Source organism: Ranitomeya imitator, chromosome 9 (genome assembly GCF_032444005.1).
Source record: "Ranitomeya imitator isolate aRanImi1 chromosome 9, aRanImi1.pri, whole genome shotgun sequence".
Classification (NCBI taxonomy): Eukaryota; Metazoa; Chordata; class Amphibia; order Anura; family Dendrobatidae; genus Ranitomeya; species Ranitomeya imitator.
Window position 1 is genome coordinate 115,608,918 of NC_091290.1, and position 16,255 is coordinate 115,625,172.

Consider the following 16,255-nt stretch of genomic DNA (forward strand, 5'->3'; position numbering starts at 1 on the left):
AATCTGATTTTCTGGATTTTTTTTCTCAGTTTGTCTCCCATAGTTGAGGTCTACCTATGATGTAAATTACAGACGCCTCTCATCTTTTTAAGTGGTGGAACTTGCACTATTGCTGACTGACTAAATACTTTTTTGCCCCACTGTAAATATGGATCCCAGGGCCTGAAGGAGAGTTTCCTCTCCTTCAGACCCTGGGAACCATTAGTATCCCATTGCACTGCATTGGGTTTCGTGTTTCGGCCGACCCCGACTTTTTAATAGGATCGGCCGATTTCACTCGACCCGACTTTTGAGAAAGTCTGGTTTCGTTAAACCCGATACGACCCTAAAAAACAAAAGTTGCTCAACCCTAGCAAAGGCTATAGCCGATCAGCTCAGGGCAGATGAAATAGTAAAGGCTATAGCCGATCAGCTCAGGGCAGATGAAATAGTAAAGGCTATAGCCGATCAGCACCCGGCAGATGGAATAGTAACGGCTATAGCCGATCAGCTCAGGGCAAATGAAATAGTAAAGGCTATAGCCGATGTGCTCCAGGCAGATGAAATAGTAAAGGCTGCAGCCGATCAGCTCCAGTCAGATGAAATAGTAAAGTCTATAGTCGATCAGCTCAGGGCAGATGAAATAGTAAAGGCTATAGGCGATCAGCTCAGGGCAGATGAAATAGTAAAGACTATAGCCGATCAGCTCAGGGTAGATTAAATAGTAAAGTCTATAGCCGATCAGCTCCAGGGAGATGAAATAGTAAAGGCTATAGTTGATCAGCTAAGGGCAGATGAAATAGTAAAGGCTATAGCCGATCAGCTCCAGGGAGATGAAATAGTGAAGGCTGCAGCCGATCAGCACCAGGGAGAGGAAATAGTGAAGGCTGCAGCCGATCAGCTCAGGGCAGATGAAATAGTAAAGTCTATAGTCGATCAGCTCCAGGACAGATGAAATAGTAAAGTCTATAGTCGATCAGCTTAGGGCAGATGAAATAGTAAAGGCTATAGTCGATCAGCTCAGGGCAGATGAAATAGTAAAGGTTATAGCCGATCAGCTCCAGGCAGATGAAATAGTAAAGGCTATAGTCGATCAGCTCAGGGCAGATGAAATAGTAAAGGCTATAGTCGATCAGCTCAGGGCAGATGAAATAGTAAAGGCTATAGTCGATCAGCTCAGGGCAGATGAAATAGTAAAGACTGTAGCCGATCAGCTCAGGGCAGATGAAATAGTGAAGTCTAAAGCCGATCAGCTCAGGGCAGATGAAACAGTAAAGGCTATAGTCGATCAGCTCAGGGCAGATCAAATAGTAAAGGCTATAGCCGATCAGCTCCAGGCAGATGAAATAGTAAAGGCTATAGTCGATCAGCTCAGGGCAGATGAAATAGTAAAGGCTATATTTGATCAGCTCAGGGCAGATGAAATACTAAAGGCTGCAGCCGAACAGCTCAGGGCAGATGAAATAGTAAAGGCTATAGCCGATCAGATCGGGGCAGATGAAATAGTAAAGGCTATAGCCGATCAGCTCGGAGCAGATGAAATAGTAAAATCTATAGTCGATCAGCTCAGGGCAGATGAAATAGTGAAGACTGTAGCCGATCAGCTCAGGGCAGATGAAATAGTAAAGGCTATAGTCGATCAGCTCCAGGCAGATGAACTAGTAAAGGCTATAGCCGATCAGCTCAGGGCAGATGAAATAGTAAAGGCTATAGTCGATCAGCTCCAGGCAGATGAACTAGTAACGGCTATAGCCGATCAGCTCAGGGCAGATGAAATAGTAAAGGCTGCTGTCGATGAGCTCCAGGGAGATGAAATAGTGAAGGCTGCAGCCGATCAGCTCAGGGCAGATGAAATAGTAAAGTCTATAGTCGATCAGCTCCAGGACAGATGAAATAGTAAAGTCTATAGTTGATCAGCTTAGGGCAGATGAAATAGTAAAGACTATAGCCGATCAGCTCAGGGCAAATGAAATAGTAAAGGCTATAGCCGATCAGCTCAGGGCAGATGAAATAGTAAAGGCTATAGCCGATCAGCTCCAGGTAGATGAAATAGTAACGGCTATAAACGATCAGCTCAGGGCAGATGAAATAGTAAAGGCTGCAGATGAACAGCTCCAGGCAGATGAAATAGTAAAGGCTATAGTCGATCAACTCAGGGCAGATGAAACAGTAAAGGCTATAGCCGATCAGCTCCAGGCAGATGGAATAGTAACGGCTATAGCCGATCAGCTCAGGGCAAATGAAATAGTAAAGGCTATAGCCGATGTGCTCCAGGCAGATGAAATAGTAAAGGCTGCAGCCGATCAGCTCCAGTCAGATGAAATAGTAAAGTCTATAGTCGATCAGCTGAGGGCAGATGAAATAGTAAAGGCTATAGGCGATCAGCTCAGGGCAGATGAAATAGTAAAGACTATAGCCGATCAGCTCAGGGTAGATTAAATAGTAAAGTCTATAGCCGATCAGCTCCAGGGAGATGAAATAGTAAAGGCTATAGTTGATCAGCTAAGGGCAGATGAAATAGTAAAGGCTATAGCCGATCAGCTCCAGGGAGATGAAATAGTGAAGGCTGCAGCCGATCAGCACCAGGGAGAGGAAATAGTGAAGGCTGCAGCCGATCAGCTCAGGGCAGATGAAATAGTAAAGTCTATAGTCGATCAGCTCCAGGACAGATGAAATAGTAAAGTCTATAGCCGATCAGCTTAGGGCAGATGAAATAGTAAAGACTATAGCCGATCAGCTCAGGGCAGATGAAATAGTAAAGGCTATAGCCGATCAGCTCCAGGCAGATGACATAGTAAAGGCTATAGCCGATCAGCTCAAGGCAGATGAAATAGTAAAGGCTATAGCCGATGTGCTCCAGGCAGATGAAATAGTAAAGGCTGCAGCCGATCAGCTCCAGTCAGATGAAATAGTAAAGTCTATAGTCGATCAGCTGAGGGCAGATGAAATAGTAAAGGCTATAGGCGATCAGCTCAGGGCAGATGAAATAGTAAAGACTATAGCCGATCAGCTCAGGGTAGATTAAATAGTAAAGTCTATAGCCGATCAGCTCCAGGGAGATGAAATAGTAAAGGCTATAGTTGATCAGCTAAGGGCAGATGAAATAGTAAAGGCTATAGCCGATCAGCTCCAGGGAGATGAAATAGTGAAGGCTGCAGCCGATCAGCACCAGGGAGAGGAAATAGTGAAGGCTGCAGCCGATCAGCTCAGGGCAGATGAAATAGTAAAGTCTATAGTCGATCAGCTCCAGGACAGATGAAATAGTAAAGTCTATAGCCGATCAGCTTAGGGCAGATGAAATAGTAAAGACTATAGCCGATCAGCTCAGGGCAGATGAAATAGTAAAGGCTATAGCCGATCAGCTCCAGGCAGATGACATAGTAAAGGCTATAGCCGATCAGCTCAAGGCAGATGAAATAGTAAAGGCTATAGCCGATCAGCTCAGGGCAGATGAAATAGTAGAGGCTATAGCCGAGCAGCTCAGGGCAGATGAAATAGTAAAGGCTGCAGCTGAACAGTTCCAGGCAGATGAAATAGTAAAGTCTATAGTTGATCAGCTTAGGGCAGATGAAATAGTAAAGACTATAGCCGATCAGCTCAGGGCAGATGAAATAGTAAAGGCTATAGTCGATCAGCTCCAGGCAGATGACATAGTAAAGGCTATAGCCGATCAGCTCAGGGCAGATGAAATAGTAAAGACTATAGCCGATCTGCTCCAGGCAGATGAAATAGTAAAGGCTGTAGCCGATCAGCTCCAGTCAGATGAAATAGTAAAGTCTATAGTTGATCAGCTTAGGGCAGATGAAATAGTAAAGGCTATAGGCGATCAGCTCAGGGCAGATGAAATAGTAAAGACTATAGCTGATCAGCTCAGGGCAGATGAAATAGTAAAGTCTATAGTCGATCAGCTCAGGGCAGATGAAATAGTAAAGGCTATAGTCGATCAGCTCCAAGCAGATGAAATAGTAAAGGCTATAGCCGATCAGCTGAGGGCAGATGAAATAGTAAAGGCTATAGTCATTCAGCTCAGGGCAGATGAAATAGTAAAGGCTATATTCGATCAGCTCAGGGCAGATGAAATACTAAAGGCTGCAGCCGATCAGCTCAGGGCAGATGAAATAGTAAAGGCTATAGCAGATCAGATCGGGGCAGATGGAATAGTAACGGCTATAGCCGATCAGCTCCAGGCAGATGGAATAGTAAAGGCTGCAGCCGATCAGTTCCAGTCAGATGAAATAGTAAAGTCTATAGTCGATCAGCTCAGGGCAGATGAAATAGTAAAGGCTATAGGCGATGAGCTCAGGGCAGATGAAATAGTAAAGACTATAGCCGATCAGCTCAGGGCAGATGAAATAGTAAAGTCTATAGTCGATCAGCTCCAGGCAGATGAAATAGTAAAGGCTGCAGCCGATCAGCTCCAATCAGACGAAATAGTAAAGTCTATAGTCAATCAGCTGAGGGCAGATGAAATAGTAAAGTCTATAGTCGATCAGCTCCAGGCAGATGAAATAGTAAAGGCTGCAGCCGATCAGCTCAGGGCAGATGAAATAGTAAAGGCTATAGCCAATCAGCTACAGGCAGATGAAATAGTAAAGGCTGCAGCTGTTCAGCTCAGGGCAGATGAAATAGTAAAGTCTATAGTCGATCAGCTACAGGCAGATGAAATAGTAAAGGCTGCAGCGGATCAGCTCAGGGCAGATGAAATAGTAAAGGCTGCAGCGGATCAGCTCAGGGCAGATGAAATAGTAAAGGCTATAGTCGATCAGCTACTGGCAGATGAAATAGTAAAAGCTACAGCCGATCAGCTCCCGGCAGACAAAATAGTAAAGGCTGCAGCTGATCGGCGGTTGATGATTGGATGCAGCAGTCACGTGACACAACATTATCACGTCCTATGACGTGATCAGCAATGCCAACATAGCTGCAATGGCTCTGCTGCGAGAGGCGAGTATCCACTGTTTCTATTTTCTATGTGGACCTGAACCGATTAGGCAGGAGTTGTCTAGTAGTGGATAACCCCTTACCAGTGTATGGAGCATTCCGTAGCTACAAATTGTCTGCATAGTCCTAGATTACAAAAGAAACCATACTGACAAATGGTGTCATAAGAAGGAGGCCTGGAGCTAACTGCATATATTTAAGAAAAATATCGAGTTACTCTCATCTTCCTAATCCTTCTTATGATAAAGCTGGCTAAAATATATAGATATAAAGAGATCCAGAAAACACTGGTTATGGTTATTGGAAGTTGAACTGTAAAATGAATGTCTGTGAAAACAAATAAACCAGTGCAAGGAATCAGACGGTGGAAACTAAGTGACGGAGCCAATTTTGTACTTAATGACCACGTCAATTTTTTCAATTCTGATCACTGTCACTTTATGTGGTTATGACTCTGGAATGCTTCAACATATCCCACCGATTCTGAGATTGATTTTTTCGTGACATATTGCACTTTGTTAGTGCTAAAATTTGTTTGGTATGACTTGCGTTCATTTATTGAAAAACAGAAATTTGGCAAAAACATTAACAATTTTGCAAATTTCAAACTTTTAATTGCTATGCCGTTAAATCACAGAGATATGTCACACAAAATACTTAATAAGTAACAATTCCCACATGTCTGCCTTACATCAGCACAATGTAAATGTTATATTTTTAAGAAGTTATAAGGATTAAAAGCTGACCGGCGATTTCTAATTTTTCCAACAAAATTTACAAAACCATTTTTTTAGGGACCACCTCACATTTGAAGTGATTTTGAGTGGGGTTTATATGACAGAAAGTACCCAAAAGGGACACCATTCTAAAAACTGCACCCATCAAGGTGCCCAAAACCACATTCAAGAAGTTTATTAACCCTTCATTTGCTTCACAAGAACTGAAGCAATGTGGAAGGAAAAAATGAACATTTAAAATTATTCACAAAAAATTGACTTTAGACCCAAACTTTTTTTCAAAAGTGTAATGGGAGAAAATGGACCACAAAATTTGTTATGCAATTTCTCCTGAGCATGCAGTGTGCTGCCCTTTTTACTTAACTATATACGAGTTGGCGACTCTGGGTTCAGCACCTGTTCACACTCAGTCTATGTTTGGATGTGCAGGTCAGGTTTTTGAAATGTATTCTTTAGCCTTCTGATCGTGCACTCCCCGCCTCCTAGCCACAGGTGTTTTAATTATAGTAGGTCCAATACCCCTCCACAGAAAGAGAGAATTTGAGTCCAAGAAGAGGTTTCACATGTACCCATTCAGATGGAGACGTTTATTCTCGGTGAGGTAGGTCAAGCGTAGGACCTCGTATAAGAGAGATGCCATAAAGTGGCTACGAGGTACACATAAATATGGCCATTTTTATGCGCTAAAAGCTCTCATTTTTCATATTTCTAGTGCAGTAATGCAGTTCAAATTTCGTGTTTTCAAGTTTGCATGTTTTGGCGCTGCAGTGTGCTGCCCTTTTTACTTAACTAGTAAAAAACAGCCCTGATCATGTTCTCTAGGGTCTCAGCTACGCCCGGTAGCGGAGACCCAGAAGATTTTCTGACGCTGGGGAGGCGCTATAATTTCTAAACACGTTAAAAAGCAGCGCTGAGGAATAAGTACCCATAACTGCCTCTGTTAAAAGGCATATCGGCGGTCATTAAAGGGTTAAAGACAACCTTTCACTGGTGTCTCATTTAAAAAGAGCACCTCCTCCAATTGCACCTACTCAGCTGATTCTGGAACAGCTTTTCTTTTCTTCTGTGCCCATCTGTTCCAAAGTTTTTCTCCCCTGTAATAAAGATGCAAATTCGCTATTCAATCAACTGGGCCAACACCACAGAACTTCTACGTGGGCGTTTCCTGTTTCCCCTCTATGACACAGCAGTGTTTTGATTGGCCAGTGTCATAGAGGAGAAAAAGCAAACACTCACAGTGGTTAATTTGGTATATGCCCAGTTGATCGAAGGGAAAGTTTTCACATTAAGTACTCTTTATTACCCGGGGGTGAACTTTAGAATAGAGAGCCACAAAAAAAAAAAAAAGAGAAAAACTGCTCATAGTCGGTGCAATGGCGATTCGAGGAAGTGAATTAAAAAAAATTGCAGTGAGGAGGGAAGGGAAGAGACAGTTTCCAAAGAGGTAAGAAGGTCAAACACCTTGAATGTCCAGGAACCTGGGGGATAATTTGATATTAAGACGGGAAACCCAAGAAAAAAGTGAGCGAGCTCTCCACAGTGGGAGACCTTGTTGTTCGAGCTTAAGATGTTGGTTGCGGAATACAGGGTCTAGAGGCCTTTTTGTGGCTACCAACAAGTCAGTTTTTTTTTTCCAGTGACTATGTTGAAGTTTAAGTAAACTACAGCTGAAAAGTACGTAGCCTGGACCTGAGCTGGGTGATCCAGAGAAGAAGGGAACCAGAGTGAGAGAATTACAGGAAAGGGACTCAGTTCATGGAGAGCAATCTGGACAAAGATTGTATCTGCAGCCAGAGATTCCAAGGTAGGTTGGGAAAACTATGCTCTCCAACCCAAGAGAACGAACAACTATCCCGAACCTGAGTAAATGGTGTCAGATGTAAGCACAGGCTTAAGATTACCATGGAAAATAATAAGAATAAAAACCAGAAGGGAATATTATAAGGTAGAATGAGGATGAAAAGGTGGATGAGCGACCCAAAAGAGACTACCAGCCTGTGGCACAGAGAGAATGGATCTTAGTGAAGGGGAAAGAGATGAATTGTCCGTCCTACCTAAAACCATCATGTGAAGGCAGGATATTCCAGAGTGAAGGGAGGAGAGCAGTTTGGGGAAAGACAAAAAACACTCAACCCACACAGGAGCTGGAGGTCATCTGTTATGAAGGCAATCCAGTGACACAGTGTGCCAGCAATCAGAGCACATACAGTGATCTGACAATAACCCAAAAATAATAGAACGAGCTCTGAGACGTGGAATCTCTGTAGACCGCAATACCTGAACCTATCCTAAACACAACTAAAGGCAGCTGTGGATTGCGCCTAACACTACCTATGCAACTCGGCACAGCCTGAGGAACTGACTAGCCTGAAGATAGAAATACAAGCCTGGCTTGCCTCAGAGAAATACCCCAAAGGAAAAGGCAGCCCCCCACATATAATGACTGTTAGCAAGAGGAAAAGACAAAACGTAGGGATGAAATAGATTCAGCAAAGTGAGGCCCGATATTCTAGATAGAGCGAGGATAGCAAAGAGAACTTTGCAGTCTACAAAAAACCCTAAAGCAAAAAACCATGCAAAGGGGGCAAAAAGACCCACCGTGCCGAACTAACGGCACGGCGGTACACCCTTTGCGTCTCAGAGCTTCCAGCAAAACGAATAGACAAGCTGGACAGAAAAAATAGCAACAAAAGCAAAGAAGCACTTATCTAGCAGAGCAGCAGGCCACAGGAAAGATCCAAAGCTCAGATCCAACACTGGAACATTGACAAGGAGCAAGGAAGACAGAATCAGGTGGAGTTAAATAACAAAGCAGCCAACGAGCTCACCAGAACACCTGAGGGAGGAAGCCCAGAAGCTGCAGTACCACTTGTGACCACAGGAGTGAATTCAGCCACAGAATTCACAACAGTCATCCTCAGGAAATCATTGTTCTGGGATGGAGCTCTAGAATGGTTAAACTCCCTAGATGTGCCCTCTTCCACCCTTCCCCAAGCTGAGAAGGTCCTGGAGGTGGAGGGTCTTACGAACATGCTACATGCATGCCATCATGGACCACCAAGAACTCGTCATCCCCAAAAGATGAAGGGTAGTGCCAAGTGAAGAAAACTCACATGGATGGCTGTGAACACCTTTGGAACTGAGGAAACAGAGCAGTGGGTGGAAAGCCATTGTGCAATTTCTCTTGGGCGGCAAGGCATGCAGCCTCCAGTAAAGCCTTGCAAAGAAATATTGAGGCTAGCAGTCAGTTGAGGATAGGACTAGAAGGTCCTATTGATTGGTAGCAGCAGTCAGACCATGGTGCAGCTACATGGTTAAAAAAAATGGAAAAAGCAGTAGCGAAAATGAACGCTAGTGATTACAGTGCGCTCAGTGTATAGTGAACAGTGGAAATCAGTAGTAATAATGAGCCAAGTGATTACAGTGCGCTCATTGTATAGTGAACAGTACAAAGCAGTAGTGAAAATTAGCCAAATGATTACAGTGCACTCATTACATAGAGAACAGTACAAAACAGTAGCTAAAATGAGCACAAGTGATTACAGTACACTCATTGTATAGAGAACAGTACAAAGCAGCAGCGAAAATAAGCACAAGTGATTACAGTGCACTCATTGTATAGAGAATAGTACAAAGCAGTAGCGAAAATGAGCACAAGTGATTACAGTGCGCTCATTGTATAGTGAACAGTACAAAGCAGTAGTGAAAATTAGCTAAATGATTACAGTGCGCTCATTACATAGAGAACAGTACAAAACAGTAGTGAAAATGAGCACAAGTGATTACAGTGCGCTCATTGTATAGATAACAGTACAAAGCAGCAGCGAAAAAAGGCACAAGTGATTACAGTGCACTCATTGTATAGAGAACAGTACAAAGCAGTAGTGAAAATGAGCACAAGTGATTACAGTGCACTTATTGCATAGTGAACAGCGCCTGTAACCAATCCCTGCATCATCCTGATGATGGAAAGTGAGTGGCTATGGGAATGATGTACCTTCATGTTCTCCCTGTAGCCGCTGCTCCATTAAGCCAGCTATACAAAATTTAAAGAGGACCTGTCATGAGGTGATAAATCGTCAGTTTTTGCTCTTATTTTATTCCTGCTGTTCCCTTGAGTAATCCTTTTTTTTTCAAATCCGCCACGTGCTTCTAGACATATGGGCTTTTTGATTTAGTGCTCATTTTTATGGTCTTTACTGAGGGGGGAGTGGCTCACAGGGTAATATTGTTACCTAAAGACGCGCCCCAGAGAATCCTTTGAGCCACGCACACTTGTAAAGAAGAGCAGAATCTGGCCACTTCTGACCTGGATTAATCACTATTTACCTGCAGATTAACCTGATATCTGCAGGTGACAGTTTCCCTTTAAATAAAATAATGTATATAAAAGGGACATACAGATTTTTTATCTCTGCTCTGGCTTCTTCAAGCAAGCTGTGTCCGTATCTTGGAAGCGGCGCTTGGGTAGATCTAGGGGTAACTTCTGAATTCTGTAGACGCATTCCTAAACAAAGAAGAGACAAGAAACGTTACTATTCACAACATGCGTCTGTAATGGTATACTGACAGTTCGCTCCCTACAGGGAAGGTGCCAGCTAAGTTATACAGCCACCACCTGAACATACCTGAAGCAATCCTAGCTGGCTCAGATTGCTGCTGTTTAACCACTTAAATGCTGCTGTAACAAGGTCATATTGAAGGGGCTGAGGTTACGGCCATCTATGAAGCCCTGTCAGAGGCTGGGCTTTAAGAAGGATCATTATTTTTAAATACACTACAGTACTAAAATATTGCAGTATATAGGACAAGTCACAATTAGAGTACCTAAAAGTCTCTAAAAAAATAAGCAAAAGGTTTTTTTTTTTAAATATTAAAAACATTTCTCACTCAGAAAAAAAAAGAAATTAAAATATAAGCATAACTGGTATTGTCAAAAGGGAACCAAATGGGTGACAAAGTGACCCTCTCCCCCTAATTGCCTAAATTCTCCTGCCATAAGCAAGACATCGATGGGTTACCTTAGCAACCGGAGGCATGTTGAAGGCACTGTCATCTTGGTAGGCCTGTAACTAGTGTCCCTAATTTTTATGCTCCTCTTTATAAAAGGGGGATTCTCACAGGGTAATAATGTAGAGCAGTCTAAAGACACGCCCCAGAAGATCCTGTTAGCAAAGCTCCCTTGGAAAATGATAAAAAAATGTAGCATTAAATATAAAGGCCCTTATCTCTAGAACCATATGGCAGATAGAAAAACATAAAATAGAAATCAAAGTACTATGGAGAGCAGCGGGAATAAAATAAAAGCAAAAACTGGCCTTTTCTGACTTGGAGACATGTTCTCTTTAATTTCATAATCCTTTAAAAGACATCTATCAGTAGGATCTACCCTCCTAAGCCGTCTATATGGGCATGCAGATCATAGAAAGTTGAATGAAGTGATACCTTGAGGTGAAGAGTATTGGATATATAATTTCATGTCAACAATTGGTATCCCATTTGGCTTAGGATTATAAAACCTCCTTCATTGTGCAGCTGTATGAGGAAACCTAGCTCAGCAGGTGGTCAATCCTAAAAAGGCCGCGAGTGACAGATCTCACACTTTGAGCCAGCTAAGCTCAGGACAAAAGGATGGTTTGCAACACGGAGTCATGTAGTGTAACTGCTTTGTTCAGCCAGCTAGACTTTCATAAGGAGAATATGGACTTCTTTTATGTCCTATACACACACTGGTTACATTTTCGAGATATCTGGAACCAGTCAAACGCCTTCTGGGATCTCGATCCATTCTAGCACCCCGGGGTGGGGAGCGAAGTACTGTAGAATGGCTAGTAGGAGCCAGGTAGCAAAGCGGTGTTTGGTCTCAAGGCGTAGCAGGGGCGTGGCTGGATCAGATGGCGCCAAAACCTGCTCCCAAGGACCGTCTATTAAGGAATTATGACCCATCTTAGGTTTTGAATTTTTTAGCAACCAGAGGCAAAGGGGATGTTATTTAGGTCCAGCCCAGGGGGCAGGAGGGGAGTGACCCCAAGGGGTTAAATCCCTGTGTAAAGCATGGCCTATTGCTTTTTCTCTGGGGAGGTTGCCAGGGCATATCGTGTGGGGAGAAGGCAAGGAAAAAAGGGATTGACCACAAGCCTACCATGTGGCAGCCCCTCCCCCGCAAGCCAGGCCTTTCATCTGACTGGTAACTGACTCTTATATTGTGCATACTTTGTCCTACTACTATTATATTTTTGTATCTGACCATCGTACATGTATAACTAATCTGTATATAGTGTTTAGTCTAGTGTGCTGTTAAGGCGAATAAATACATAATTTAACCTTGGGCTGTTATTTAATTTCGATTTATGAATCCACAAGTCCATGATCTCGGCTTAACTTTCCATGCTACCGGGGATGGTTTCTGGCCCGATATAATCCTGTTAATAGACCAGGCTCATATCTAAGGAGGAACTAGTGGAAGTCTTACAGGACTAGCAGTGCTCTGTTTCACTGGTGCTAGTGACAGGGGCCTCACAGCCTGTCAGGTTTGTGAACAAGTTTGGTGCCATGTCAGCGACTGCGTGGGCCATATCTTCTCACTCTCCGTGCCTCCCTGAGTCCATGTGGACAGGGGGTGTCTTTGTAAAACTGTGCCAAGCTGACCTTATGTGTCCCCAGCGGGTGCGAATTGTCACATTAGTGCAAATGAGGAAAGCCTACAACATGATCCCTCAGATGTAATAGTGACGTCAGGCAGAATGGCGAGGTGCAAATTCTACAAATGTAGTGGCATTCTGTGTGATCTCTCTAGTGCTATACTTCACACTTGATATCAGCGCCATCTGATTTATACCAGAGAAATCCACATTTTTCTTATATGCAAATAAACTGTTAAGATCTATGAGCCAGACATAGATCTCCCCGAGAATCTGCCTCCGGAGCTTACTGTAAATGAAAGGGGGCATTACGATGGTGAAACTTGTAATGACGGACACTTTGCTCTCATTATCGTACACAGCTCTGTAGTAAGATCAGAATGAATATAGTCCAGAGGAAGCAAAGTCTGTCTCATTACAAACACATTCGCAGCTGGCAGCTCTGCTGCAGCTGTGCCTGATCACAACCTACACAGTACAGCAGAGTTGAACCTTGTCACATTACAAACACAAACATATTTGCAGCTGTCCTCTCACAATGCTTCAGCTTTGATCTTGCAGGCCGCCAGTGAGGGGAGAGAGGCAGTAAAGCAGATATGACAGCTCTGTTAGAGGACAACCGCAAATGTGTTTGTAATGAGACAAAGTTCACTTCTGTTGTACTGTGCTAGTTCTGACCTCACTGCAGAGCTGTGTGTGATTATAAGAGCCAAGTGTCAGGCATTAATTGATTCACACTAGCAATGTCCCCTTTTAAATAAGCTCTGGAGATAGATTCTCGGTGAGATCTATGTTCAACCCATAGATCTTTACAGCTTATTTGCATGTAAGAAAAACATAGATTTCTCTGAAATAAGACATCAGATAGCAGGTACCAAGGTATCATTTTATCCAGCTTCTTATGTAGATGGCTTAGGAGGGTTGATACAACTGACAGATTCCATAAAATCATTTTGATAGTAAACATCAACACTTTTGTTTGGTACTAAACTATATATTTTCAGCACTTTAGGGGTCGGTTCACTGTTACTGTATCACCGTTCATACCTTTGCGAACATGTTCTTGCATGAGGACATTCTCGCTGACCTTCTTCAGGCCGGAGTTTATACGGGACTGGATGTAATTATACGGTGTGTGTCGATGTCCTTGGGTCTGGAGTTGCTGTTTCGTGGCTATAAGGCGGTTCTGTAAGCCCTCATTCTGCTTCTCCAGCTCCCGGACATTTTCATGCAGCTGCTCAATCATCTCTTCCAGCTCTACGTCCTTTCCAGATCTTCTCAAAACACCCGGCCCTTGCTCTGCTTTCTTTTTGTCTTGCAGAAGTCGTACAAGCTTTGTTGCCATCCTGAGAAAAACAAGAAGAAATTTCTGAAAACGTACATAGACATACAGAACCTGTAATTTACCTCACTCATATTCAGCTCCAAGCCTTTGGAAAGATATCAGAGACCAGGTTTTGACACCTGATCTGAGAGCAGCATAATATAGAGAGTCAGAGACCTTGATTCCAGCGATGTATCACTTACTGGGCTGCTTGTTGTAGTTTTGATAAAATCCCTGTTTTCTCAGCAGGAGATTATCACTAGAGGATTAGTAAACCTGCTGCCATGTAGTCCTTTATATTCATGAGCTCAGTATACCCCCACCCTCATTGGAAGCTTTCTGCCTATGCACAGTGTACACAGAAAGCTGCCAATCAGTGCGGTTATACAGAGCTCAGCATTCAGAGAACTGCTACATCTGCAGAAGAGAAAACTGGGATTTTATCAAAACTGCAGAAACCAGTACAGTAAGTGACATCGCTGGAATCAGGGTCTCTGCCTCTACATCATGCTGCTCTCAGATGGGGTAGGGAATACCTGGTGACAGATTACCTTTCTGAGTCACTATAATGCAGATCAGTTCTCCTCCAGATAGAAGAAACCTTTCAAAAAATATGAAAATGAACCCTACCCTAAAAAGAAACAAAATATCGAACCCGGAAATAAACCTTAAATGCTCACTGACATTTAAAAATAATCTGCTTTTCAGATATTATAGACACTAGTGAAAGTATACAAATCTATAATTATGAAAAATGTTTGAGTGAAAATCTAGGTTTTAGCCAATAGCTGTCTTCCTTCACCTGCCTGTTATCAAGACTGATCCACCTATAGCTACAGACAAGCAGAGATGATTATGGGAATGAGGTCCGCTCGTAGACAAATGTGGCTACTCCCCGTTCTAACACAGCACAGCGCACAGTTGGGGAAAAGCTGGACTATTATCTTATTTATGGTCAATTTCGTGCTCCTTGTGAATAGGTGACTACCAAAGCAATTCTATCCTTCTCTCTCCAGACTTGTATACAAAATCTTTAGTTTCCCTTCTCAGAGTTATTTAACGTGCCTCCTTATTTCTTCTGGCAAATTTGTGGTGTAATTCTCTCCTGTGAATTGTGCCTGTGCCATACTTTAGATCAGGGGTGGGGAACCTCAGGCCTGTGTTTGGCCCTTGATGACCTTTAATCCGGCCCCTGGGTAGCTTTCCGGGGACCGCAGAGCTTGGGCTGGCAGCTGTATTTCATCGGACACAGGTCATTAATCACTATTTGCTCTGTGAGCACGGGTACGGAACGCTGAGACGCATGCAATGAGAGATTATGTCCTGACAACAGTGCCAGCGTCAGGGCGTACTTAGAGGGTGGAGTTAGAGCACAATTCATCCAGCCCCCGAAGAATCGTCCATATATTCAAATTGCCCCTAGCAAGAAAAAGATTCCCTACCCCTGCTTTACATGAACAGAGATGGCTGGATGTGAGTAAGGGACATCATCAAAATCAATCACAGGGATATGGGCTGTATTATTAACAAATAACTCCTCCTCTTATATATTATATAGCACTGTGCACTTACAATTGCTCATTTTGCCTTTCTACCCACCTAATTCTTCTCTATGTAGAAACAGAAAGTCTCTATAACCAGCATGAGTCATCTCCATTTTCCCCTCCTGACCCAGTTGTTCCCTCATCCCCCTACCAGGGACTTTTGCACTGAGTTATGACTCACACAGGGAAAATTGACCTCCTGTTTCTACTTAAAGCTTAAAAAGATTCTGAAAGTAAGTTTATAATCTTGTGACGTCATAGACCTAATGGAAAAGAGAAGAATTAACTGAGTAGAAAGGCAAAATGAGCAATTGTAAGTACACAGTTCTATATGATATGATGATTGTAATATAAGAAGATGATAACAATTAAGCTAGCAGAATGGCCTGCGCCTGCCCACCAGGTCGATCTGTCATGTTTTACAAACAGTGTTGACATGCACTGTAAAAAGTAATTCTCTCACAGTATATGGGGCTGCAGTGGTGATAGGAGAGCACATTTAACAAGCTGTTTAGAGGGCTAACAAAGGACTGGCAGCAGATTAATGCGAGAATGCCTAATGATAGGTTCCCTTTCAAGAAGACCTGTCAGCAAGTCAAAAGTGTTGAGTGTTGCTCTTATTTTATTCCCACTGCTCCCCCGAAGTATTCCAGTTTTTTACTATTTCTATAAATCGCTATTCGGCTCCAGAGGGTTTTTACATTTCATGCTACTTTTTATAGTCTTTACAATAAGGCGTGGCTCACAGGGTAATAATGAAGAGCAGTCCAAAAACACGCCCCTGAGGATCCCGTGACCCATGCCCCTTTGATAAAAAACATAAATATTTGTACTAAAGAAGCTTATATCTCTGGAAGAATATGGCGGGCATTAACAAACAAAAAACAAAACCTCAAACTCAGGAGCAAAACTGGGCACTTTTGACCTAGTGATAAATCCTGTTTAACCCCTCTCTGACCTTAGACGTACTATCCCATCGAGGTGACCTGGGCCTATCTTACACTCAATGGGATAGCACGTCATATGCGATCGGCCACGCTCACAGGGGGAGCGTGGCCAATCGAGGCCGGGTGCCACTTGGTGGGTCAA

The 16,255-nt window shown here is 43.1% G+C and overlaps 1 protein-coding gene across 1 annotated transcript in view; it reads right to left on the reverse strand.

The window, feature by feature from the left end:
- RPGRIP1L (RPGRIP1 like) overlaps positions 1–16,255 on the reverse strand; it is a 161,938-nt gene that overhangs the window by 136,875 nt on the left and 8,808 nt on the right. Inside the window, exons 4-5 of the mRNA XM_069738570.1 lie at positions 13,346–13,644; positions 10,059–10,164 (exon numbers count right to left, since the gene is read on the reverse strand). Coding sequence (XP_069594671.1) covers positions 10,059–10,164; positions 13,346–13,644 — 405 coding nt within the window. The remainder of the gene's footprint in view (positions 1–10,058; positions 10,165–13,345; positions 13,645–16,255) is intronic.